The sequence below is a fragment of the Tribolium madens genome, unplaced genomic scaffold, assembly GCF_015345945.1.
Source record: "Tribolium madens isolate multiple individuals breed KSU strain unplaced genomic scaffold, Tmad_KSU_1.1 Scaffold_1;HRSCAF=32;Tcas5.2_LG8, whole genome shotgun sequence".
NCBI lineage: Eukaryota > Metazoa > Arthropoda > Insecta > Coleoptera > Tenebrionidae > Tribolium > Tribolium madens.
This window is the reverse complement of record NW_025400984.1, coordinates 3358201-3383355: the sequence shown is the minus strand read 5'-3', so window position 1 is coordinate 3383355 and position 25155 is coordinate 3358201. Positions and strand designations below refer to the sequence as shown.

The window sequence follows — 25155 nt, the reverse complement described above, 5'->3', positions numbered from 1 at the left end:
AATGGTTTACCTACTTGTAGTAGTTGTTTTCTTAAACAATTAAGCTGCAAAATCAAAATCTAAACAAAATTTCTGGGTTACAACTTTTAATTTCAAAAATTTTTTATTGAAGTTTTTGATAATTTTTTGTTAAAACTTAAAAATTGACGTAAACTAAAATTAATTAAAAAAATCTGCTACTATCTTAAGTTTTCAAGATATCGTTACAATTTCAATATCTTTTGACAACAAATGACGATCCAAAAGCTTAAAAAAATTGACAAATTTTGTTTAATAACAAAAAATATTTGACCACCACATTTTGATGTGGACAAAATCTTTTTTTTTGCTATTTCAAAATAAACAGAAACAGTTTAATAAAAAAAAACTCAAAAATTAAAAATGGACTGAATTTAAAAAAAATAAATATGAGAAAAGACAGGACTAATAGTTATTTTTTTATGTAAAATGACCTAAAAATCTGAATCTAAAAAAAATTAATGCTATAACTTTTAGTTTTAAAAATATAGGTACTAAAATCTTTCAAAATTTTATGACAAACTTGAAAATTCAAAAATTTCTTACATACTTGTTTACAAAATATTAAATATGTTGAAAATTGATTATACAAAATTTTCTCAATTTTTAATAAGTAAAGTAAGAAAAATAAATATTTTCTTTTATAAAATGAGCTGCAAAATCCAAATGTAAAAATTATTTTAGAGTGTGGCTTTTAGTTTTTAAAAAATATGACAAACTTTCACTATTTTTAGCACAAAACTTAAAGATTTCTATTTTCTCAATTTTTGAAAAAAAAGACGGTCTATCGTTGTATAATAGTTATTTTCCTACACAGTTAAGCTGCAAAATCAAATTCTGAAAAAAATCTGAAATACAATTTTTAATTTCCAAACTATGGGTACTAAAATTTTTGATAATTTTATATCAAAATTTAACAATTCAAAAGTGTGTTACTTTTTGAAAAGTAATAACAGCAAAGCCAATTGTTATTTTCTCATTTAAAATGACGAAAAAAAATTCAGTTTTTGAAAAGCAAAAAGTGAATTTAATAAATATTTTCTGATGAGAAATGAGCTGAAGGAATTAAATCTGAAAAAAATTCTAAGCTATTGCGAGTACAGTTAATTTAAGAGAGTAAAATAAAATTAGAATAATTGACTTATACTAGAAATACACTTAACAACCCTTTTATCTTATTATCTATTTCCCCATTTCAATTGCGATTGTGAAATCTTCGCTTTTAGCTTTAATTATAGGGATAACATAAAAAACTCATAAAACTCTCAATAGAATAATAAAAGCAATATACCCAAAAATTCCTCACTCACAAAATGTTTTTCACCCTCTTCGTATTTTTCACGGTTATTTCCTCAAGTTGGGGTTGCAACTACAATGGAATCATATATTATACTCAATTTCCACCCATTGATACTGAATATTTGACAGGATTTTGTATCAACACACTTCAGGAAACCCAGAAGATTGAAATTATAAGAGAAATTCTTGCAGTCTGCACCCAACATTTTAATTTTAGCCACCCGGTAGAAACAATTCAAATTACAGGTTGTGGTGTTGAAGAAATCGAAAAAGAATTTTTGATAAACACAGAATTTCAACCTGATTCGTTGTCTATAACTAGAAACAGTATTAAAACACTTCGAAAACACACTTTTAAGGACCTCGCAACTCAGTATTTCACCTTGAGTGAGAATTTGATCGAGATTGTTGAAAATGAAGCTTTCTTCGATTTGTTTAATGTGAAATTAGTTGACTTGACTAAAAATCGAATTACAGTATTTGAGTGTAATTCATTTGTAAACGCTCCAAATTTAGAACTGTTGACTTTAAAGAATAACAAGATTCAGCACCTCAAAGACAACTGTTTCAAATATTTAGAAAATGACGGAGTTGTTTTAAATTTAAGCTACAATCAAATTTCCAAAATTGAATCGCATGTTTTTGATGAAATGCTTGCCAATAATGTGATCATTCATCTGGAATATAATTTATTAAAGACTTTCCCGGTCCGAATTTTCCAAAAACATAATTTCTCTTCGTTTAATTTAACCGGAAATCAAATCAGATATTTGAAATTTGATATTTCAAAACGTTTCAAAGTTGCGCTTTTAACAGTCGATGCGAATTTGGATTCGGAAATTCTGGACGATTTGAAATATTTCACTAAAGAGTTATCCAACAATGCACAAGAATTTTTACCAAAAATTGTATTTTATTTTCTTCTTGTATTTATTTTTTAAATAAAAACCCCAAAAACCAAAACTAAGGTACTAGATGCTGTCATAGACAGAGGTACTGCCATCATATGTTTTTGACACTGACAGCGGCTTTTTGACCTTGAAAAATTACGTCAACATTAAATGTCATATGTGCCAATTTCGGCGGGAACTCTCCGGAAACATTTTATAAATAAAAAACGTGGGTTGAACAATTCATATTACATACTTTTATACATCGAAACAACCAAGAAATAGTTCAGAAACGTCTCACAGGTTGGTCAAATAAAGGCAAAAGTGGCAAAGTGTAGTAATGGTAATGTAGATAAAGATGAGTATGGCCCAGTTCACAAAGTCTGTGCGTGGTGGCTTGTAAATAACTTTCAAGAATTTTTGGGCAATGGTTTTCTGAATTTAGATGCGGTGTTGCGCTGAGATGTAAATACACATAATTCTGTTTTTTTTATAAATACTGCAAAAATGTTTCTGAAGAAAAGGAATTACGAATGAAGAAGGTAAACTATGTAATACTAATACATAAGAGCATATTCGTATACTCTCCTATATCTTTGAATCTATCTGTCTTCTTTAATCTTTTTAGCCACATACCTTAAAGAGTTTTGAGTTTCTATGCATTGAAATGTTTGAACTATTTTCCATGTTTATAATATTATTTCATCTAAATTGAGGCAAATTAAAGAGTTTTATCTTTGAGTTGCAGTGCGCAATACAAGTTTTAGTGAGTTTTTTTAAATTTTGCGATATAAATTTGTGAAATTGACATGATTTTTTTCAAGGTCAAAAAGCCGCTGTCAGTGTCAAAAACATATGATGGCAGTACCTCTGTTTATGACAGCATCTAGTGCCAAATGTCTGTCAAAAATCTAAAATTTTGCTTAAGATTAAGTTTTTAAGTTTTTAGAAAGCAAAATCGGTTTTAGTAACTGTAATAAAAATTTTATAATGTAAAATGAGCCAGAGTATATGAATCTGAAAAAAAACCCTTATTTTTATTTCCAAAAGTAAGACCAAAATTTGATATTTTTCTGGTAAAACTCAAAAGTTTTTAATTTTTTACGTTTTGAAATAGAAGAAGAGAATTAAAATAATTGTCTTAACAACTTAACAATTCTGTCATCCATTCCTCATTCAAATTTAGCAATCTTACAAAACAAAGAAAATTAATGGCACCACAAGAAATAGTTTTTTATTGTTTTTAGTTTATCAGCTTCTCGATGTAATTCCAACTTTGTCTTTCTCCACTCCCAAGCATTAAAAATAAGACAGCACCACCAATTTCAACAGCACACGAGAACCAAAGTAAGAAGCTCCATTGACTCAAAGAATCCTTCAAAAAGCTATTATCATGTGGAAAAAAAAATTGAACTTACTTTAGCCACGAAAAAATCATTGATTAGTAGAGTACTCGATCCAAGAATTAAAAAATCAATAGTACCCGTGATTGCTGTTATAGTCCCGGCAAAATTCGACGTCAAATCTAACCCATTAACCATATTTGAGGCAAAATACATTGCATCCAAACACAAAGAAATTGTTGTGTAAACCATAACAGTGAATTCGTTACAGCGTTCAAAAGTTACAAAAATGAGACATAAACCGGGAATAAAATTACCTAAATTTTTGATTAATTGAAATTTTTAGTTCAAAAAATGGTTTACCTATAAGGACGTACAATTTTCGCATCGCAGTCACACTCAAATGCCGTTCTTTAACAAACCAATCGGCAGCAAACCCATAAAATAATGCTAAACCATAGTAAAGAAATAAAGGGGTCCACCAAGCCGTCTCCCACACAGCATGCGATTTTAAAACTCTCGGCATATACAAAAAAAGGGTTTCCCTAAACACAACCCAGGACCAACTCGAGCCAATTTGGAAAAAACACAAGCCCCAAAGAGCCTTCGATTTGAGTATCCTACTCCATGGGACTTTTTTCCAACCATCGACCAAACTCGAATCGGGCTCCTCGTCCAAATACCTCTTCTCACTCAATGCCAAAAACGGGTTTTGGGCCGGACTTGGATACACAAGCAAGTGCCAAAAAACGCCCAAAACGAGATGAACACTTGCAAGAAAATAAAGCATGGGTCTCCAAGTGAAATTCTCGAAGGCTTTATGCACAGCATGGGAGAGTTGCTCCCCTAGAAATCTACTCCCGTAAATGAGACTCGACATGGTGGCACGTTCGTAAATGGGGGCCCAACGTGCAAGAAGCGCCATTATCGCCGCGTCCAAAACACCATGAAACAAACCGAGACAAACTCGAACCATTATCACGAATCCCACTCTCCCTTTGCCCATATCAATGACGGCTGGGGCAACAAAATTGGTAAAAGCCGAAAACAAGACACTTAAAGTCACAATGTATTTGCCCCCAAACTGATCCGAAAGAACCCCTCCTGGGATTGAGACCAACAAAGTAGTCCAATAGAACGAATCCCTGATCATGTAGCGTGTCTCAAGTCCCCAATCATAGACCAAAACCGATTCGTTTTTGGGTAATATGTGGTCCCTTTCTCGGGTTTGATTGGTAAAGGGACACGTGTCGTTGGTTTGGATCTTTTTGTCCAAAATGAAGTTATTCAAAGCTAAGATATCCAGACTGTATTGGATTGAGGATGCGTTGGTGAGTATGAGAGTAGCGAGGAGGGAAAAGACGTAACGTTGAGGGATAAGAAAATCTGGAAGTTTTGGTTTGGTTTGGGAGTTGGGAAGGAGGAAAACTCACATTTTGAGTATTTACTTTCGAGGAAGTCGGAAGTGCGAGACACTGCAGCTGAACTGATTTGGTCCGAGCTCGGCATTGCTCGAAATTTTTAAATTTTGACGAATTTGACTGATTTGACACATGACAAAATACAAGTCTACCACCACATTTTGATACGGGCAAAATCAATTTACAATTTACATTTATTTTAATAAAGAAACTCAAAAATTAAAAAAGTTTTCATTTTTGAAAAATAATTATTCTCTTATGTAAAATGACCTAAAAAATTCAAATTTAAAAATTCTTGAAAACTACAACTTTTAGTTCGTACATTTTGGAACAAATAATAACAATTTTGTTACACAAAATGACTTAAAAAATGCAAATCTGAAAAAAACCTTTTCTAAGCTGTAGGACTTAGTTTCCAAAATATGGCCAAAATAATTTATTGGTGAAGTTTGACTACACAGAATTTTTTCAAAAATACTCCTAAACCAGCCTAAGTAGTGAATAAATATGTTTTCCTATAAAATAATTTGGAGAATTGAAGTGTAAAAACCTTTTAGACTGTCACTTTTAGTTATAAACAAGACTTTAGTATTTTTAACATAAAACTTGAGGATTCCGACTTTCTTAATTTTTAAACAACAAAGATGGTTTAAAGTGAAAAATAAATAAATGTACTAACCATTTTTTTAATATAAAAGCCTTAAAGAGTACAAAGCTATAAAAAATAAATTTTAATAAACTTAGTTTCAAAGATATAGTCAAAATTTGAAAATTTTTTTTCCGAAATAAAATTCTAAATTTTCTCAGTTTTTAAAAAGCAAAATTGAGCTGCAGAATTAAAAAGTTTCAAACTTTCTTAATTTTTAAAAAACAAAGACGGTTTACCTACGTGTAATAGTTATTTTCCTAACCAATTAAGCTGCAAAATCAAAATCTAAACAAAATTCTAGTTTACAACTTTTGATTTCAAAAATATACTGAGATTTTTAATAACTTTTTGTCAAAACTTAAAAATTGACGTAAAACATCTAAATTAAAAAAATCTCTGCTACTATCTTAAGTTTTCAAGATACGTCAAAATTTCAATATTTTTTGATAACAAATGACGATTCAAAAGCTTTAAAAAAGATTTGACAAATTTTGTTTAATAACAAAAAATATTTGGCCACCACATTTTGTTGTGGACAAAAATAATTTTTTTGCTATTTCAAAAGATACAGAAACAGTTTACATATTAATAAAGAAACTCAAACATTAAAAATGTTTTGAATTTTTGAAAAATAAAAATGGTAGATACAGGAGTAATAATTATTTTCTTATATAAAATGACCTAAAAATCTAAATTTAATAAAATTTGAAAGCTATAACTTTTAGTTTTAAAAATATAGGTACTAAAATCTAAAGATTTTATGACAAACTTGAAAATTCAAAAATTTTTTACATATTTGTGAGACACTTTGAATTGAAACAAAGCCTGCTTAAACAAGTAATGTAATAACATTTTGTAACACGAAATAACTTAAAAAATGCAAAGCTGAAAAAATTCTAAGCTATAAAACCTAGTTTACAAAATATATTAAATAGGTATATTGAAAATTGATTATACAAAATTTTCTCAATTTTTAATAAGTAAAGTAAGTAAAATAGGTATTTTGTTCTGTAAAATGAGCTGCAAAATCCAAATGTAAAAATCATTATAGACTGTCACTTTGAATTTTAAAAAAATATGGAAAAAATTTCACTATTTTTAGCACAAAACTTAAAGATTTCTATTTTCCATTCAATTTAAATTTTTGAAAAACAAAGACGGCCTATCAATGTTAATAATAGTTATTTACACAATTAAGCTGCAAAATCAAATTCTGAAAAAAAATTTGAACTACAACTTTTAATTTCAAAACTATGGGTAGTAAAATTTTTGATAACTTTGTGTCAAAACTTAAAAAATCAAAAGTGTCTTACTTTTTGCAAAGTATTAATAGCGTAGCCAATTGTTATTTTCTCATTTAAAATGACGAAAAAAAAATATCAGTTTTGAAAAGCAAAAAGTGAATCGAATAAATATTTCCTGATAAAAATGAGCTAGGGGATTTAAATTTGAAAAAAAATCCTAAGCAATTACGAGTACTGTTAATTTAAAAGACCAAAATAAAATTAGAATAATAATTGTCTTGTACTAGAAATAAACTTAACAACCCTTTTATCTTATTATCCATTTCCCCATTTCAATTTTGGCGATTGTGAAATCTTCGCTTTTACTTCAAATTATATAGGAATAACATAAAAAACTCATAAAATTCTCAATGGAATCATAAAAGCAATATACCCGAAAATTCCTCACTCACAAAATGTTTTTCACCCTCTTCGTGTTTTTCACGGTTATTTCCTCAAGTTGGGGTTGCAACTACAATGGAATCATATATTATACTCAATTTCCACCCATTGATACGGAATATTTATCAGGATTTTGTATCAACACACTTAAGGAAACCCAGTTGATTGAAATTATAAGCGAAATTTCTGCAGTCTGCACCCAACATTTTAATTTTAGCCACCCGGTAGATGTAATTCAAATTACAGCTTGTGGTGTTGAAGAAATCGAAAATGAATTTTTGATAAACACGGAATTTCAACCTTATTTGTTGTCTATAACTGGAAACAGTATTAAAACACTTCGAAAACACACTTTCAAAAACCTCGCAACTCAGGATTTTTCCCTGAGTGACAATTTGATCGAGATTGTTGAAAATGAAGCTTTCTTCGATTTGCTTAATGTGAAATTAGTTGACTTGACTAACAATCGAATTACAGTTTTTCAGTGTAATTCATTTGTAAACGTTCCAAATTTAAAACAGTTGAGTTTAAAGAATAACAAGATTCAGCACCTCAAAGACAACTGTTTCAAATATTTAGAAAATGACGGAGTTGATTTAAATTTAAGCTACAATCAAATTTCCAAAATTGAATCGCATGTTTTTGATGAAATGCTTGCCAATAATGTGATCATTCATCTGGAATATAATTTATTAAAGACTTTCCCGGTTCGAATTTTCCAAAAACATAATTTCTCTTCGTTTAATTTAACCGGAAATCAAATCAGATATTTGAAATTTGAAATTTCGAAAAGTTTCAAAGTCGCACTTTTAACAGTCGATGCGAATTTGAATTCGGAAATTCTGGACGATTTGAAATTCTTCACTAAAGAGTTATCTAACAATGCACAAGAATTTTTACCAAAAATTGTATTTTATTTTCTTCTTGTATTTATTTTCTAAATAAAAACCCCGAAAACAATTTTTTGACAAATGTCTGTCAAAAATCTAAATTTTTGCTTAAATCATGCACCCCTGCAACACCTGCTTTGGTAAATTTACCAACTGTGAATACCACCCAAACCCCAAACCTTGTCCAACCCATTTTTTCAAGGTTTTTTAATCCCTCAACGTTACATGTTGGCTATAATGGTAAGTCTTGGCATGCTCAACGGGTACGCGATGCGTACTTGTCTTTCCATGACCATAACCCAGGTAATGAAGAAAAACCACACAAAAAACACCACCCACACCATAAGTTCCAGCGATACCACCTTTAAAGATTTTAGAATCCCTGGAATGAGTACAAACAGGGCCTTATTTTGGGTTCGTTTTACTGTGGCTATATTGTGACCCATCTCCCTGGTGGGCTTCTGGATGAGAAAATCGGGGGTAAACACGTCTTAGGAGTCGGAATGTTGATTAATGCCCTTGTGACCATTTTCTTCCCGGTTTTTATCAAGAGCTCCAATGGCAATTGGGTTATTGTGGTGGTACTTAGGGTTGTTATGGGTTTGGGTCAAGGAGCGGTGTACCCAACAGCGACCCATATAAAGACGGAGGTGCTACTTCAATTAGTTTTTTTTTTATGGGTACTGTCCTTTCCAATTCCATAAGTGGGGTACTTATGGCCCATTTCGAAAGCTGGGAGATGTTTTTTTTTTTGGGTTTTGGGGGCTTATCTGAAATATTTTCTGGCAATTGGTTTCATATTCGTACCCAAGAACTAACCCATGTTTAATGGTATATGGTCTTCTTTACCATATTTGTTAATGTGGGGGTCAACTGGTTCTGGTTACCTCGCCGACTTTATAATTTGCAAGAATTACCTCTCCTTGGTTAACTCTAGACGAGTTTTTACCACCCTTGGTACTACCATAAATCCCAAGTACTTTAAACCGAACCAAAATTGTAGGTACCATTATTCCCGGTGTTTTCATCGTTGCAGCCTCCTACGTTGGTTGTGATAAAACAGCAGCTGTTACATTATTCACATTATGTTCACCATGGGTGTTTACTACCCAGGGATGAAAATAAATCCCTTAGATTTATCACCAAATTTTATGAACGGTCTAGCAGTGTTTTCAGGGATGGCAGCCCCAGCCGTGGTTGGTATTTTGGCACCAAATGTAACCCCAAATTTAGTACTTTCCTGTTTTATGTTGGCAATTGTAGCAAACTATGAACGAATGGAGGACAGTATTTTGGGTCACTTTTGGCCTTTTTGCGATTGCAAACTTGGAATTTGTCATTTTTGTGAAAGAAGTCCAAAAATGGAACAATTTGAACGAGGACGCAGACAAAAACAAGGAATAAGTCTTGTACGAAAATGTCAATAAAAAATACAGTTTTTTGTTTTATGTGTCAAAAACTTTGGCAGTTTTCCAGTCATGCATTCTTACAATGCTTGTTTAAGTAAATTCACTAATTGTAAGTCCCCAAATCCCATTTCAAGGATTAATACCTAAGTTTCAAGGTATCCTAATCCCACAACGCTACATGTTAGCGATCATGGTCAGTCTTTCGATCCTTAACGCATACACGATGCGCGTTTGTCTTTCCATGACCATAACCCAGATGGTAGTAAAGAAAAACTACACGAAAAGTACCACCACCCAATCAATGTGTCCCAGCGATACCACATTTAAAGAGTTTGAAATTCGTAAAGAAACGACTTATGATTGGAACGAGCACAAGCAAGGGTTAATTTTGAGTTCGTTTTACTGGGGGTACTTTGTCACCCATATTCCTGGGGGGCTTCTGGCTGAAAAACTCGGGGGCAAACACGTACTAGGAATCGGGATGTTAATTAATGCCATTTTAACCCTCTTGTTTCCTTGTATTGTGAAAGGTTCAAATGGCAATTGGGTCATTGCTGTGGTACTTAGGGTTATTATGGGTCTCGGGCAAGGGGCTATATACCCAACAGCAGCCGTGCTTTTAGCCCAATGGGTGCCCGTTCAGGAACGTGCAGGCGCGTCTTCAGTTAGTTTCGCAGGGGCTTTGATAGGTACCGTCATTTCTAATTTGATAAGTGGGGTACTTATGACCCACTTTGAGGGCTGGGAAGTGGTTTTTTATTTCTTTGGGTCTTGGGGGCTTATCTGGAATATTTTCTGGCAGTTGGTTTGTTACTCGTACCCAAGAACTAACCCATGTTTGAAACCCAAAGAAAAAGAATTTCTAGAGCAGGAGTTGAACGAGGTCAGTGAGGACAAACCTCCAACTCCATGGAAAGGAATTTTGACCTCACTACCAGTATGGGCTCTGGTTCTTGGTCAATTCGGCCATGATTGGGGATGGTATACCATGGTCTCAGATTTGCCCAAGTATATGGACTCAGTACTACGGTTTCACGTCCAAACCAATGGTCTATGGTCCGCTTTACCATATCTGCTGATGTGGGGGGCTACCGTTGGTGGTGGTTACCTTGTCGACTTTATTATTATCAAGAAGTATCTCTCCGTGGCTAACACAAGACGAATTTGTGCCACTCTTGGTACCACCATTGGTTCCAAATACTTTAAAACTGAATCAAAATTTTAGGTACCATTTTACCGGGCATTTTCATGGTCGCAGCTTCTTATGTCGGATGTAACAAACTCGCAGCTGTTATGATGTTTACATTGACATTATTTTGGATGGGTTTCTCCTACCTTGGGCTAAAAGTCAATTCAATTGATTTATCGCCGAATTTTGCTGGTACTGTCATGGCACTTAATAATGGTTTGGGAGTTTTTGCAGGAATGGCAGCCCCAGCTGTGGTTGGCATTTTAGCACCAAATGTAACACTAAATCTAGTAATTTTTTCTTCTAAATTGGCAATTGTAGCAAACTATGAACGAATGGAGGTTGGTTTTTTGGGTCTCTTTTGGAGTACTTGGTGCAACAAACATCTTATTTGTAATTTTTATGTCGGGGAAAGTCCAGAAATGGAACAATTTAAACGACGATGCAAACAAAGACTAGGAATAGGTCTTGTACCAAAATGACAATAAAGATTAAAACAAGTTTTTGTGTCAATTTTTGACAGTTTTCTTTCTAATGTCATGCATTCTTATGATGCTTGTTTAAGTAAATTCACTAATTGTAAGTCCCCAAATTCTATTTCAAGGATTAATCCCTCAGCTTCAAGGTGTCCTAATCCCTCAACGCTACTTGTTAGCGATTATGATCAGTCTTTCGATCCTTAATGCATACACGATGCGCATTTGTCTTTCCATGACCATAACCCAGATGGTAGTAAAGAAAAACTACACCAAAAACACCACCACCCAATCAATGTGCCCCAGCGATACCACATTTAAGGATTTTGAAATTCGTAAAGAAGCGGTTTATGATTGGAACGAGCACCAGCAAGGGTTTATTTTAAGTTCGTTTTACTGGGGGTACTTTGTAACCCATATTCCTGGAGGGCTTTTAGCTGAGAAATTCGGGGGTAAACACGTACTAGGAATTGGGATGTTAATTAATGCCATTTTAACCCTCTTGTTTCCTTCTATTGTAAAAGCCTCAAATGGTAATTGGGTCAATGCGGTGGTACTTAGGGTTATCATGGGTCTCGGGCAAGGTGTTATATACCCAACAGCGGCCGTGCTTTTAGCCCAATGGGTCCCTCCCTATTCGGGAACGTGGAGGCACTTCTTCAATCTGTTTTGCAGGAGCTTTGATGGGTACTGTCATTTCTAATTTGTTAAGTGGGGTACTTATGACCCACTATGAAGCCTGGGAAGTGGTTTTTTATTTTTTTGGGTCTTGGGGACTTGTCTGGAATATTTTCTGGCAATTGGTTTCATATTCGTACCCAAGGACTAACCCATGTTTGAAACCCAAAGAAAAGGAGTTTCTAGATCAAGAGTTGAAAGAGGTCAGTCAGGACAAACCTTCGACTCCATGGAAAGCAATTTTGACCTCACTACCAGTATGGGCACTGATTCTTGGTCAATTCGGCCATGATTGGGGTTGGTTTACCATGGTTACAGATTTGCCCAAATATATGGACTCGGTATTACGGTTCCACGTCCAAACCAATGGTCTATGGTCCGCTTTACCATATCTGCTGATGTGGGGGCTACCATTGATGCTGGATACCTTTCCGATTTTTTTATTAATAGAGAGTACCTCTCCGTGACTAACACAAGACGAACTTTTACCTCCATTGGTACTACCATTAGTTTCAAATACATGAAAACTTAATCAAAATTTTAGGTACCATGGGACCGGCCATTTTCATGGTTGTAGCTTCTTACGTCGGATGTAATAAAATCACAGCTGATGTTTACATTATCATTATTTTGGATGGGTTTCTTCTACTCTGGGATGAAAGTCAACTCAATAGATTTATCGCCGAATTTTGCTGGTACTGTTATGGCACTTAATAATGGTTTAGCAGTTTTAGCAGGAATGGCAGCCCCAGCTGTGGTTGGCATTCTGGCACCAAATGTAACACTAAATCTAGTAATTTTCTCTTCTAAATTGGCTATTGTAGCAAACCATGCACGAATGGAGGCTGGTTTTTTGGGTCTCTTTTGGGGTACTTCGGGCAACAAACATCTTATTTGTAGTTCTTATGTCAGGGGAAGTCCAGAAATGGAACAATATAGAGCAAGCCGAGTAGGAATCGTGATTGTTTTATCGATTAATTTTTTGAGGTACTAACAACAAATAAAAATCAATTTTTGGACACTTTCTTTATTCACTTCGAACGACACTTTCCCGGCTATAGTCCGAATAACTGTCTTCATTACCAACCTCCCAATTCCATGGTTGTTCTTCCGCCGACCCAAAAAACACAAAAAAAATATTAGTGAAAGCCAAAACACATAAATGTATCCAAAAAACGTACATCCACCCGTAGACACTTTCCTAGAAACAAAACTAAAATTTGGTGTTCAAATCTACCAATGAAGTACTTTTTTGGTAAAATTATCTGCAACCACAGGTGCTATAATCCCTGGCAGTGCCCCAAGCCCATTGGCCAGTCCCATAATAAACCCACTGTAGTTGGGCGCCAAATCAAAACAATTGACTCTCGTTCCGGCATAGTAACAACTCATGGTACACAAAGCAAATGTAAAAATCATAATAGCCACTTCTTTGTTACAACTGATGTAACCTTCGTAACCTGCAGCTACGACAAAAATGCCCGGACCCATGGCTCCCACGGTGGTGAGGGCTTTTCGTAACGTGGTAGCTTGAATGATTTTGTGATTAATCAAGTAGTCGGAGACATAACCCGTGAAAATGGTCGTTAGACTCATGACGGCATATGGAAGGGATGACATGAGGTCGCTTTTCAAGACGTTAACTTTGAGGACATCTTTGAGGTAGGTTGGGAGCTCTTTAACCATCGCATGCCAAATCCACGTGTGTCCGATTTGGGCTATAACCAACGACCATAATGGAAGGCTTGTGAGCATGGGTCTCCAAGGGAATGGTTTAGGGCCAAACTGTACATGCCCAGCTGAAACCAGAAATAAAACACTTTTCGTTTGTTTTCTTACCCATCTCTTTGCTCAAGTAGAAATATTCTTCTTGGTCCAAGTAGTGGCTTTTTTGGGGACACGAGGAGACAAAGAGGTGCCAAAATAGAAGTAGTACCATACCCATGCACCCATAGAAGTAGAAACTAGCCGACCAGGTGTCCAAAGCAATGATCAAATTATTGGTCACTAGACTATTGATAGTAGTGGACCATTGGGTGGACGCAAAGATAATCCCAGTGATTTTACCACGATCCCTCGCTGGGCACCACTGACTTATTATACTATGGGCACTTGGGAATATCAACCCAATGCTAATCCCCATCAAGATCCTCATTATCGAAACTGTGATTACCTCGCCGTTGATTATTTTATAAAGAGTGGGTGTGACCAGTGTGATAACAGATGACATCAAAATAGCAACACTCATTACGTGTTTGCCACCATACTTATCCGATATCACCCCACCAGGAAAATGCCCGATGAGGTACCCCGCGAAAAAACAATTTTTTGTTAGTTTTCGCTGAAATGAAGTCCAAGGAAACGTAACATCTTGAATCTGGAAGCCGTTTAGGACTTCTGGGAATGGAGGGACCGCTACTTACACGAAACATGGAACCACTGTTACCCAATGGGTCTGGACATTGACTGATGTTGCGTTTGGTGGCGTTGGCTTGTACCACCATATGGGTGTAAGCCACTGGGACAGAAATACGCAAGTTGTAGACGGTGGTGAGGGCACACATGGTTATAAGCGCAGTGACGTAGCGTTGAGGGATTAAACAAACTTGGGATTATTAGTGAAAGGGTGAAACTTTTCTCTTACCCTTCCGCGATTGTAGCTCGTGTTCCATTTTACAATTTTGACAAAAATCTTGACATTCCTGAGAGTCTGTGTCAAAATTTTAAAATGGAAAAAAGTAAGTTGAGAACAAAGTTTTTTTCACTAATAATCCCAAGCCCGTTTCATTCCTCAACGCTTCATTATCGCTATTATGACCATGGGGGCCCTTACCGTCGTCTATACAATGCGCATTATTATACCAGTATCCACCAAACACATGGTCGCACCATTGAATATTACCAAAGAAAACAGTAGCATTTGTCCAAACCCATCACCAGTTACTGAATTGTCTCACCACGTGAGTACCTCCCAATACTCTCAATCCCAAAAATCCCAAACCGTGTTCCAGATCCAAGACACTGTATTCCCATGGACTCCATCAAAGCAGTTTATAACTTCGCGGTGTTTCTTCGCTGGGTACTTCATTGGGCACATTCCTGGTGGGATTATTTCAGACTTGTATGGTGGCAAAGACGTGATGAGTGTCGCCATTTTGGTTTCCTCCATTCTCACACTCACCACACCCATCGTTTTTAAGGCAGTCAACGGCAATTTGATCCTAGTTGCGTTTATAAAAATTTTGAAAGGGATTTGCATTGGGTTAATATTCCCAAGTGCCCACAGCATCATAAGTCAGTGGTGTCCAGTAAAGGATCGTGGTAAAATCACTGGGATTATCTTTGCGTCCACCCAATGGTCCATCACTATTAATAACCTAGTGACCGACCATTTGATCATGCATGTGGGGAGTTGGGGGTCCAGTTACTACCTCTATGGGTCCTTGGGTGTGGTACTACTCCCATTTTGGCTTCTTTTCGCTGCGTCAAACCCCTTCAATTGCCGGTACTTGATCAAAGAAGAGTACCTCTATTTGCGCAAAGAAATGGGTAAAAAAACAAAAGAAAAGTGTTTTAATTCTGGTTTCAGCTGGGCGTGTACAGTTTGGCCCAAAACCAATCCCATGGAGATCTATGCTCACAAGCCTCCCATTATGGTCACTAGTCATAGCCCAATTCGGACATGGGTGGATCTGGCATGGGTTAGATACTGACCTCCCCAAGTACCTCTGCGACGTCTTCCAAATCGACATTTTACATAGTAGTCTAATGGCTTCCATTCCATATGCCATAATGGGTTTCTCGACCATTATCATGGGTTACATCTCCGACTACTTGATTAATCGCAACATCATACAAACGACGACGTTACGAAAAGCCCTCACGACTTTTGGGGCCATGGGTCCGGGCATTTTTCTCGTTGCAGGTGGTTACAATGGTTACCTCAGTTGTAACAAAACCACAGCTGCTATGTTTTTCTCATTTGGATTGTGTTCAATGAGTTGTTACTACGCCGGAACGAGAGTCAATTGTTTTGATTTGGCGCCAAACTATAGTGGGATTATTATGGGATTGGTCAATGGAATTGCAGCACTGGCAGGAATTATGGCACCCATGGTTACAAAAAATTTTACGAAAAATGTATTTCGTTGACAAATTCAAACACCAAATTTTAGTTGTCTTTGTAGGAAAGTCTTTTCGATTGGATGTACGCTTTTTGGATCCATTTAAGTGTTTTGGCTTTCACAAACATTTTTTTTGTGTTTTTTGGATCAGCGGAAGAACAACCATGGAATTGGGCTAATAGGATTGACCTTGACGAAAATTATAGTCTAGATAGCATTCGCCAAAACCAATAAAGTGACTTTTTGGTAGTTACTAGTTTTTTTTTAAAGTTGGACAAACTGGTTCATAATTATTAAAATGTCATTTATTAAAGACAATAAATTATAATAAATAACAGTCTAAGTATTAGACAAATCTTGACACAATTTCCACAAAATTGCTCATTTTTCGACCTTTTTGCCACTCTCGACACAAGTAGCATTGGGTTCGTTCCACCATTGTAGTGTTGCGCTTCCAAATATAGAATAGATCACACTGGAGACTGCAAAAATGGTGAAAGAAATCCACATAACAATCCTCCATTCGTCCATAGTGTGCTAGAAAGTTAGTGATTTTTATTTCTGACAACATGAGCCAAGTCGCAAACCAACATTTTCCGTCAAAGCGCCGGTAAGATAGGGGGTGATAATACCGGTAATGGCCCCAATTCCATTAGTGATAGCCATGAGAGTACCAGCGAAATTCGGTGATAAGTCCAAAGCGTTCACTTTCATGCCACAATAGTAAGTACCCATGAAACCCATTCCGATGGTAAACATGTAAACCGCCGTCATGCGATCGCAACCCACATATGAGGCTATAATAATAAAAATGGCCGGTCCAATGGAGGCTAAAATAGATTTTAAATAAGTTTGAAACGTAAAAAAGACAGTAGTACCAACAACTGTGAAAAATTTCCTCGCAAACGTCAAACCCATAATTTTTTTTCTAATCAACCAATCGCAAAGGAACCCACTGATCATCGAAACTACCCACATGACGGCGTATGGTAAACTGGACCATAGCCCATTTTCGTCAACCTTAAACTTGAGTACGTCTTTCATATATTTGGGCAAATCGGTGACCATGGTATAAAACCCCCAATCGTGGCCAATTTGTGCCGCTACCAGCGCCCATAAAGGCACAGAAGTCAAAATGGCGGTCCATGGTATCGTTTTTTTCTCATTAGTGACCCCCGAGAGCTCGGTTTGCAAGTACTTCAACTCGCTCTCTTTGATAAATGGGTGCGATTGTGGGTCAGAGTAGCACAATAGGAACCACACAACAACCCATAAAATACCCAAACCTCCAAACAAGTAAAACACACTTGACCAATCCTCGGTCGTTTTGATAAGCCAACCACTGATGAAATTACTGATGATGGTACCGATTTGCCCACCAGCATACACCAAAGAACCCATTTTGGCCCGTTCGTTGAGTGGTACCCACTTGGCGAGAAGAGTATTCAAAGCTGGGTATGTGGTACCCTCACCCAAACCTTCAACCATTCGTAGGACCACTAAAACGACCCAATTTCCACCGCTGGCGTGGATGACCAATGGGGTGATTAGGGTAAAAAAGGCAGTTGAGAGAATACCAAGACCGAGGGTATACCTCCCGCCAAATTTTTCCGCAAGGATACCACCAGGGAGATGGGTGATTAGGTACCCCCAGTAAAACGAACTCAAAATTAAACCTTGGGTCGACTCGCTCCAATCGTAAAGCTTGTCAGGGTCCTACAATGGTAATTTTGAAAAAAATGTTGGGTTTTTCGGAGTTGGTACTTTGACAGTCGGCGTGTTTGTGCTATCGTCCGATGGACAACCATCTGAGTTGTACTCCTGGGTGGTATTTGGGGGTAGTACCATTTCGGTAATGGCAACCGACAAAGACACCCTCATGGTATAAGCATTGACTATGGCCAGGAAACCCATGATGCCCATAATATACCGTTGAGGGATAAAAAAAACTGTTAAGATTAAATTAATTAAATAAAAATTATCTGGTAATTCGCTTATCATCAAGTAGACTATTGTTTTTCAAGTGTTTTGACATGTGTTAAGTCAAGTAGGTACATTAGTTGACAAAACGATTTGTTGTTTTTTCGAGTTAAAAGTGAAAAAATCGGGTTAAAATTTAAATTTCCCGCCCACATTTGAGCGCCAAATTTAAAATTAAATTTTTGATCCAAATTAACAAGTGAACGGAATTATGAAAATTGTGACATTTAATACAAAAACCGGAATATTTGACCTGAATGTCAAAATACTTTTCTTAAATAAGCAAAGAAAGTTACGAAACTGAACACAAGGCTTATTTTTTCCATTTTTAAACTAAGTTTATTTAGTGCAAATGTTTATTATTGAATTTTATTTATTTTGTGGGTAATTTAAAATTCAAATTAAGCAAATATCAAGACCCGTCACATATTTTTTTATTAAAATTCACCAAAGTGCTAATTGCTTTCAAGGCTAACGCGATAAGGGTGAACAATACCCACGTTTGGCAATTTTCGCCTTCCACGCCTCTTCCACCATTTTGAAACTCTTAAAATATCACAGCCAGAATCACAGCACAACACTAAGAGAATTTTCTCATTTCTCCACCGTTTTATAGATTGTCCCTGCCTTTATCAGGTAGTATTCCGTAATTATTTACAGATAGATATATTATTTTAACCACTCGAGCGATAGTTATGTGTTAACGCACTACACACGAAAATCGCCAACTATGTTAATTGAAAAGGAAATTCCTCTCGCTCGATAATAAAAGTGAATCAAACGATTCATAAAAAAGAAATTGCAAAATCGCAAACTTGTCCAAAAGCAGGTCACTTGATCCAGTCCAGGCTAGAACTAGTTATCTGAAGAGCATTTGCATTATTTATCACAAGTGCAACGATAGAAACGGTCCTCAAAGTGTGTCTTGAGAGGTCAAAAGTGACTCACATACTTACTTTATCGCAAAATCAAGTCACCTGGGATTAAATAATTCCAAAAATCTTTTTTTATTTATCTAATAAGCCAGTGATTATAGGCAAATCAAACTCAAATTGATTAAAAACGTTTATTTTTTATATAAATTACAAGAAAATAATAAATAATCACAATTCGCAGTCTAGAAATCACAAAATTACGCCTTTTCGGTCCGTTGCTCCTTCCTCAAGGACATTTCCTTCTGGTCAAGGTCACTATCATCCTCGTTCCAACTCTGTACTTCCCCGCTGGCAAAAATAACGAAGATCAAGTTGGTTATGGCAAAAACGCCGAAAGCTATCCAGAAAACTGTCCTCCATTGGATCAAAGTGTGCTAGAATTTGGTACTACCATCAGTGTGACCTTGAAATGGGTTACTTACGTCTTCGGTTAAGGCTCCGACCAGATATGGTACTATGATCCCGGTAATGGCCCCGATTCCGTTCACAATGGCCATAAGAGTACCAGCGAAATTGGGTGCCAAGTCCAACGCATTGACCTTCATACCACAATAAAATGAACCCATGAAACTCATGGCGATGGTAAACATGACCACGGCCAAGTCGCGATCGCAGCCAGAATAGGAAGCCGCGATAATGAAAATTGCTGGACCCATGGATGCTAGAAAATGGGTTTGAGATGGTACCAAAACAGTACGAGGTAGTTACCAATGGTGGTGAAAATTTTCCGGGCAAGGGTCACACTAAGATAGCGTTTTTCGACCAAATGGTCACAAAGCCATCCCGAAGTCATGGATACCAACCACATGAAGATGTAAGGTACTGATGACCAAACCCCATTTTGGGCTACATTAAATTTAAGAACGTCTTTCATGTATTTGGGCAAGTCGGTAACCATGGTAAAGAAGCCCCAATCGTGCCCAATTTGGGCCGCGATCAGTGCCAAAACCGGTGCAGAAGTCATAATGGAGTACCATGGTACCTGTCGTTTTCTCCGCGTCACATGGGCTACAAAATTAAAGTACTAACAACTTAACATTAAATTAAACCAACCTATGTGTTTCCGGAGGTACTCCTTCTCTTCATCACTAATAAAAGGGTGATTTTCCGGGTCAGGGTAACACAGTACCATCCACAGAAACACCCAAAGGATAGCAAAAGCCCCAAAAACGTAAAATACTGACGCCCAATCTTGGGTTGCCGAAATTAAGGCCCCACTGATGGCATTTCCGGCCACGGTACCAATTTGGGAACCAGCGAATACTAAAGTACCAATCTTGGAACGTTCATGGGCCGGTACCCACTTAGCCAGCAAAACGTTGAGTGCCGGAAAAGTGGTACCTTCACCCAAACCCTCGATAACTCGAACGAAAACAACCCAACCCCAATGCCCATCGGCCGCATAAATGACAAAAGGGGTGATAAAAGTAAAAATGGCCGTGCAAAGTATACCAAGGCCTAGTGAGTATTTCCCTCCAAATCGCTCCGCGATCATACCACCCGGAATATGGGTTATTACATACCCCCAGTAGAAAGAACTCAGAATGAGACCTTGCTGGGTGCTCGTCCATGGGTACAACTTATCACTGTTCTACAATTACGGGCTATGGGCGAGTCGTGGTACTTGCAGTACTTACTTACCGTAACGCTTGAAGTATTAGCGAGAGAACCAGGACAGGAATCAGGGTCGTAATGGGTTGATGCTTTGCTGGGTTCTACCATTTCTGTTATGGCCACGGAAAGGGTGACTCGCATGGTATAGGCGTTTACGATGGCGAAAAAACCCATCACGCCAAGGACGTACCGTTGAGGGATGAAAAATACTGAAAGTTGAGGGTTAATAACCGGAAAGGAATTTGGTGTTGACGCAAAGATTGGACTTTATCAAGAGATAATAAGTTTTTTTCCAATAAATAATGGGATTTTTTGGTACTAATTTTTTGTCTAAAATTCAAATTTGGCCCTTTTTTAATAGTATACACTTATTTATTCAGCGAAAAATGAGTGCCTTTTATAAATGACAAAAAGCTCTATTTATGTCTACAAAATACAAAGTTTTGCTTAGACATAGGAATTTTTTTCGTTTTTTTCGTAATGTTTTTTTTAGTTAGTAAAAATCGTTGATAAGTACTTAATACAATTTTTTCGTTTCAGGTCTACGAAAAATGAATTTTGAAAAATTTAAAGTTTTTACTAAACTTTTGAAACATGTATTTAAAAAAATATATATGATGTAAGTCTTTGAAAATTAAAGTTTTGGACAATTTTAAGAAATGCATTATACTTAGATGCAATAATTATTTGTATTACAAGAGAGAAAAAGACACTTTCTTTCAGTGTAATGTGTACCTACATATAATTTTTCTTATAGTCCATTAAGAAAAACTTAATTAGCAGCATGTTTTTCAATAGGAGAGGTAAAATTTTTATCTTCCTCTCAGTTACATACAGGGTGAATAAAAAAAGTATGAATCCAAGCGGTTTTTTAAATCATTTGCCTTCAGAAAATAATAATTAATATAAATTAAAGTACTTAATATAAAAAATGTGATCGTATTTTGGAAACGAAATTTTGTTTGTTTTTGAGGTATGCGATGTTTTCGTCAAAATTGCAATTTTTTTGAAAAAATTAAATACATATCAAGTAGATAGTTGTAATCCTTAGATCATAACCTTTAGGTATTAGAAAAATAGTTTTATAGTGGCTTGGCCATTTAAAAAAAATAAAAAAAATTGTGGAATTCAAAAACAAACAAAATTTCAAAAAAATTCATTCTTGATAAAACATCGCATTTTTATGGTACATACTTTATCAATTATTTTTTTGAAACAATAAATAGTTTAAGCAAAAAAACGTTTGGTTCCATATTTTTTATTCCCCTGGTATATTTTTACTATAAATTTTGACATATGAGAGAGAAAAATTTTACCTCTCAGAAAAGGAAAATTTTTACCTCCCTGGGAAGGTAATTGGCCAACTTTCCTTTCTGAAATTAGGGTGGAAAAACTTACTTTCTGTTAAGTACGTAGGAAAAGTTAAAAAATGAGCAATTTTTTTAGCCGCAGTCATAAAACCTTCTATTATATTTAGTGCAAGTTTAAGGAACATTTTTGGGATTGATTTTTTGTGTTTTTTGCTTAAATAAAGTTGTAAGTAACTAAGAAAAAAATTTGAGTTTCTCTTTTTAGGGATTTATTTAAAAGTGAAAATTTTTAACAAATTTTAACAAAAGTATGAGAAATTTATTTTTTGGAGTATTTTAGGGTATTATTTTTAGTACGATTTTTTATTGTTTATTCTCAATAACTTGAAATAAGTACATAACAATTATTACGTAATACAAATCTTTTTTTTTTGTAGGTGTAGGTTTACAGATTTTTCTCTTTTTACAGCTCGACCACAAAACTGTAAACATTCAATCAAATTTTTAACAAGTTGTTATCGGTTATAAACAATTCGTGATAACAATGTATCGACAAGGCCAATGCCACAATGTTGGGACAATTTCCCAGTTTAACAACCTGTTTCGCATTCCTGAAAGTCCCCCAAATCGCAAAATTTTCACTTGATTACATTCCAATCACGTACAGGTGTTTATGCACCTGAATTATTTAATAATTTTGTAACAAACTAACGTCACCAACTGACGTGAAACACGTGCCGGAATGGCGAAACTAAATTCCAAATTGCAAATCTAATGTGAGAAATCACGAACATCGCACGATTTTTGTACTTTTTAAAATTCTATTTGCAATTTTTATTGTTCTTTTTCTTTCTTATTGCGCTCAAATATTGGCAATTCCCCTTTATTCCCCTAAATCACTTTCCTTCACCTTGACAATCTAATCAATTGAAAAAATTCCCATTACACGTTATTGGATTTTAATTGAGAAAATAAATTATTATTATTGTTGCCTCAATTCGGAGAAAAAAAAACAAAACGGGAAGATATTTTCAAGAACAAGTGAAGGTGTAGCTAATCAATTCCCATGACGAAAAAACTAATTACTTAATTAATTGATAAATTAATTAAAAATACGTACGTTTTGACACGTGCAACCGCCATCCTGTCAACATTTTTGCCACTTTTGTTCCAAAATATACGACTAGGTCATTGCCAATGCCAACTACGATTGTTATTTTTTCAGCACGACGATTTTAATTAGGTATCAACCTGTCGGGGTAACCGCAGTACTGAAAATATTAACTTGACGTGCTTCGCTTTATATTATGACTTAAAGGTCAACGGATTTCTCTCGCAAAAGATGTTACGCACAGATTTTTAATTGTCTTGTGGATTGTTTCCCTAGAGACTACCTAATTGATAAGGCGATAAAACTGTCATCGATGACTCAATCTAGTATGCCGTAATTTGACAAATTAACAAAAACTGTCATTTGACCCGTTACCTCGCAACGTACCTAATTGTGTCAAAATGTGTCAAATACATCGCGTTGCGTAGCAAGCATTGACAGTAATTAATTCGGAAAAATTCCGCGGTTGGGAAATCTCGATTAATCAAGTGGGCTTAGCGTTATCGATTTTTCTATTGTTTTTGATCGAATCGATCAACAGGCGATTCCGCGTGTCAGAGTATAAAACCAGGCCAACTATTTTGTTTTTGTTAGCGTTTAATTAAAGTGGATTGTTATTCGAAACCGCAATTTTCAATAATTCATTCAATGATAATGAGGATAATAAAAAAACACATAAAAACACGATTTAAACTGTTTCTAATTATTTGTATTGGAAACGCGCGTGTAACACATTTTTCTTACAATTGCAAGTTGGGGGAAAACTCTTGGCGAAAATTTCATCTAGGCCAAGGTTTTTCGTAGAGCACGAGATGAATTTTCGATGCGATGTGTCCCTCGACATTTCACACTTCATTGACTCGTAATTTATCGACACTTACAGTTCCGGTCGTGTGATTTTTGCGATTCGAGAAGATAAGTCGATTCGTTCACCGACGCCATCGTGATTTTTGGGCGCCGATTTTCCACCAAAATTTTGTAAACGTTGTAAATAAACATCACGATCCATCACCTCACTTGAAACAAATGGAATCCTTCGACGATAGAAAATTAGAAAATTTCCGTTGTTGACATGGACGCTGACCCTTTATCACTTGGGTGAAGCTTCACCCAGTTTTTCGCCGATAACGCAAACGGAAGAGATTATTCTTATTAATATTATCACACGTTTTCGCAACAAAAACCCACAAAAAGTCTTTTAACAAATTCAAAAATCTAGTAGCCCTTGATCGGTCTTAGAAGCGCAAAACGGTGACTTATAACTCTAATGTGTGAAAAAAATAAGTTTGGTTTGTATTTCTCCCCAAAAAATACAGCTTTAGCGCTCAATTTAAATTGTTGGTAGGTACTGAAATTGTAATAAATAAAAAATAATCATTAACCTAGTTGCCCTTAATTAGTTTTAAAAACAAATTTCATAAAAATTAGTAAGTTTCACGCTGAAACGGGCAAAACAGGCTAGAAAAACGCATTTTGTACATTATTTTGCAATTTTCGGCTAATTTTGAAAAAAAATTAGCAAGAATTTTAAGTTTCCCGGTGAAAGACGACGAATTATGCAATTTTCTGCCTCGATTTGTTAAGAAATTAGTAATTTTGTAGAAAAAACTGGAATTTAATCAGCAAAACAGTCCGCAAAAACGCATTTCCTATCTTATTTTGCAATTTCATGATTTCGAGTTTGAGTACTTTAAGGTATGTATTCTGAAGTAAAAAAAATCGACCAAAAAAAACCATGTAAAATTGTTACCTTTTTATTATTATCTTATTGTACCAGGTGAATAAAAAGTACGGAACCAAACGTTTTTTGCTTAAACTATTTATTTTTTGAAAAAACTAATTGATGAGTGATAAAGTACTATAAAAATGTGATGATTTAACAAGAATAAAATTTATCGAAATTTCCTTTTGTTTTTGAGTTCTACAAAAAAAAATATTTTTTTAAATGGCAACCCACTATAAAATAATTTTTCTCATAAAAGCTATACTCTAAGGATTACAACTATCTGCTTTATATTTAATTTTTTCAAAAAAAATTTTTTACATAAATTGCAATTTTGACAAAAAAAATCGCATAACTCAAAAACAAAACAAAATTTCGTTCTGAAAAAACGATCACATTTTTTATATTACT

The 25155-nt window shown here is 35.4% G+C and overlaps 5 protein-coding genes and 2 pseudogenes across 8 annotated transcripts; 4 read left to right on the top strand and 3 right to left on the bottom strand.

Moving 5' to 3' along the window:
- Window positions 1-3424: 3424 nt before the first annotated feature.
- Window positions 3425-5105, bottom strand: LOC123003913 (sialin-like). Its single transcript, XM_044396968.1, has 4 exons — window positions 4984-5105; window positions 3914-4936; window positions 3626-3867; window positions 3425-3582 (listed from the first exon to the last, which is right to left on the bottom strand). Exons 1-4 carry the CDS (start codon window positions 5057-5059, stop codon window positions 3451-3453), a joined length of 1473 nt encoding a protein of 490 aa, XP_044252903.1. The 5' UTR covers window positions 5060-5105; the 3' UTR covers window positions 3425-3450.
- Window positions 5106-8310: 3205 nt separating this feature from the next.
- On the top strand, window positions 8311-9599 carry LOC123004080 (annotated as a pseudogene).
- A 9-nt stretch (window positions 9600-9608) lies between these two features.
- Window positions 9609-11285, top strand: LOC123003890 (sialin-like). The gene is made up of 4 exons (XM_044396931.1): window positions 9609-9713; window positions 9760-10782; window positions 10830-11068; window positions 11115-11285. The coding sequence occupies exons 1-4, from the start codon at window positions 9674-9676 to the stop codon at window positions 11250-11252; spliced, it is 1440 nt and encodes a 479-aa protein (XP_044252866.1). The 5' UTR covers window positions 9609-9673; the 3' UTR covers window positions 11253-11285.
- A 38-nt stretch (window positions 11286-11323) lies between these two features.
- LOC123004079 lies at window positions 11324-12900 on the top strand (annotated as a pseudogene).
- Window positions 12901-12958: 58 nt separating this feature from the next.
- LOC123004077 lies at window positions 12959-18544 on the bottom strand. The gene is made up of 11 exons (XM_044397192.1): window positions 17836-18544; window positions 16950-17787; window positions 16663-16901; window positions 16465-16608; window positions 15232-15324; window positions 15129-15168; window positions 14592-14657; window positions 14371-14552; window positions 13787-14324; window positions 13196-13746; window positions 12959-13148 (listed from the first exon to the last, which is right to left on the bottom strand). The coding sequence occupies exons 1-11, from the start codon at window positions 18070-18072 to the stop codon at window positions 12975-12977; spliced, it is 3102 nt and encodes a 1033-aa protein (XP_044253127.1). The 5' UTR covers window positions 18073-18544; the 3' UTR covers window positions 12959-12974.
- Window positions 14648-16337, top strand: LOC123004030 (sialin-like). 2 transcript variants are annotated; one of them, XM_044397135.1, is made up of 6 exons: window positions 14648-14685; window positions 14726-14907; window positions 14959-15268; window positions 15329-15496; window positions 15537-16087; window positions 16135-16337. In XM_044397135.1, the coding sequence occupies exons 1-6, from the start codon at window positions 14676-14678 to the stop codon at window positions 16303-16305; spliced, it is 1392 nt and encodes a 463-aa protein (XP_044253070.1). In that variant the 5' UTR covers window positions 14648-14675; the 3' UTR covers window positions 16306-16337. The 2 variants fall into 2 exon arrangements, with proteins under 2 accessions (XP_044253070.1, XP_044253069.1); XM_044397134.1 differs by having other exon boundaries at window positions 14959-15496.
- A 559-nt stretch (window positions 18545-19103) lies between the features above and the next one.
- On the bottom strand, window positions 19104-24051 carry LOC123016312 (sialin-like). 3 transcript variants are annotated; one of them, XM_044416630.1, is made up of 6 exons: window positions 23903-24051; window positions 20628-20809; window positions 20040-20577; window positions 19695-19994; window positions 19409-19647; window positions 19104-19360 (listed from the first exon to the last, which is right to left on the bottom strand). In XM_044416630.1, the coding sequence occupies exons 1-6, from the start codon at window positions 24018-24020 to the stop codon at window positions 19184-19186; spliced, it is 1554 nt and encodes a 517-aa protein (XP_044272565.1). In that variant the 5' UTR covers window positions 24021-24051; the 3' UTR covers window positions 19104-19183. The 3 variants fall into 3 exon arrangements, with proteins under 3 accessions (XP_044272565.1, XP_044272566.1, XP_044272567.1); XM_044416631.1 differs by lacking the exon at window positions 23903-24051 and adding an exon at window positions 23766-23898; XM_044416632.1 differs by lacking the exon at window positions 23903-24051 and adding an exon at window positions 23031-23689.
- Window positions 24052-25155: the final 1104 nt, after the last annotated feature.

Excerpts from the sequence above, each read along its gene's own strand:
- LOC123003913 (XM_044396968.1), bottom strand. The coding sequence starts at position 5,059 with ATGCCGAGCTCGGACCAAATCAGTTCAGCTGCAGTGTCTCGCACTTCC. Across the intron at positions 3,868-3,913 it reads AAAATTGTACGTCCTTATAG|GTAATTTTATTCCCGGTTTA; the intron begins GTAAACCATTTT and ends TCAAAAATTTAG. Across the intron at positions 3,583-3,625 it reads ATGATTTTTTCGTGGCTAAA|GATTCTTTGAGTCAATGGAG; the intron begins GTAAGTTCAATT and ends AGCTTTTTGAAG.
- LOC123003890 (XM_044396931.1), top strand. The coding sequence starts at position 9,674 with ATGCATTCTTACAATGCTTGTTTAAGTAAATTCACTAATT. Across the intron at positions 9,714-9,759 it reads TTTAAGTAAATTCACTAATT|GTATCCTAATCCCACAACGC; the intron begins GTAAGTCCCCAA and ends CTAAGTTTCAAG. Across the intron at positions 10,783-10,829 it reads ACGAATTTGTGCCACTCTTG|GTACCATTTTACCGGGCATT; the intron begins GTACCACCATTG and ends TCAAAATTTTAG.
- LOC123004030 (XM_044397134.1), top strand. Across the intron at positions 15,497-15,536 it reads CTATTTGCGCAAAGAAATGG|CTGGGCGTGTACAGTTTGGC; the intron begins GTAAAAAAACAA and ends TTCTGGTTTCAG. Across the intron at positions 16,088-16,134 it reads CAAAAAATTTTACGAAAAAT|GAAAGTCTTTTCGATTGGAT; the intron begins GTATTTCGTTGA and ends TTGTCTTTGTAG.
- LOC123004077 (XM_044397192.1), bottom strand. The coding sequence starts at position 18,072 with ATGATAAGCGAATTACCAGATAATTTTTATTTAATTAATTTAATCTTA. Across the intron at positions 15,169-15,231 it reads CACCACTGACTTATGATGCT|GATCAAATTGCCGTTGACTG; the intron begins GTGGGCACTTGG and ends AAACGCAACTAG. Across the intron at positions 14,658-15,128 it reads CCTTAAAAACGATGGGTGTG|ACTCTCAGGAATGTCAAGAT; the intron begins GTGAGTGTGAGA and ends ATTTTGACACAG.
- LOC123016312 (XM_044416630.1), bottom strand. The coding sequence starts at position 24,020 with ATGTTTATTTACAACGTTTACAAAATTTTGGTGGAAAATCGGCGCCCA. Across the intron at positions 20,810-23,902 it reads AAAATCACACGACCGGAACT|TATTTTTCATCCCTCAACGG; the intron begins GTAAGTGTCGAT and ends CTCAACTTTCAG. Across the intron at positions 20,578-20,627 it reads CTAATACTTCAAGCGTTACG|AACAGTGATAAGTTGTACCC; the intron begins GTAAGTAAGTAC and ends CCGTAATTGTAG.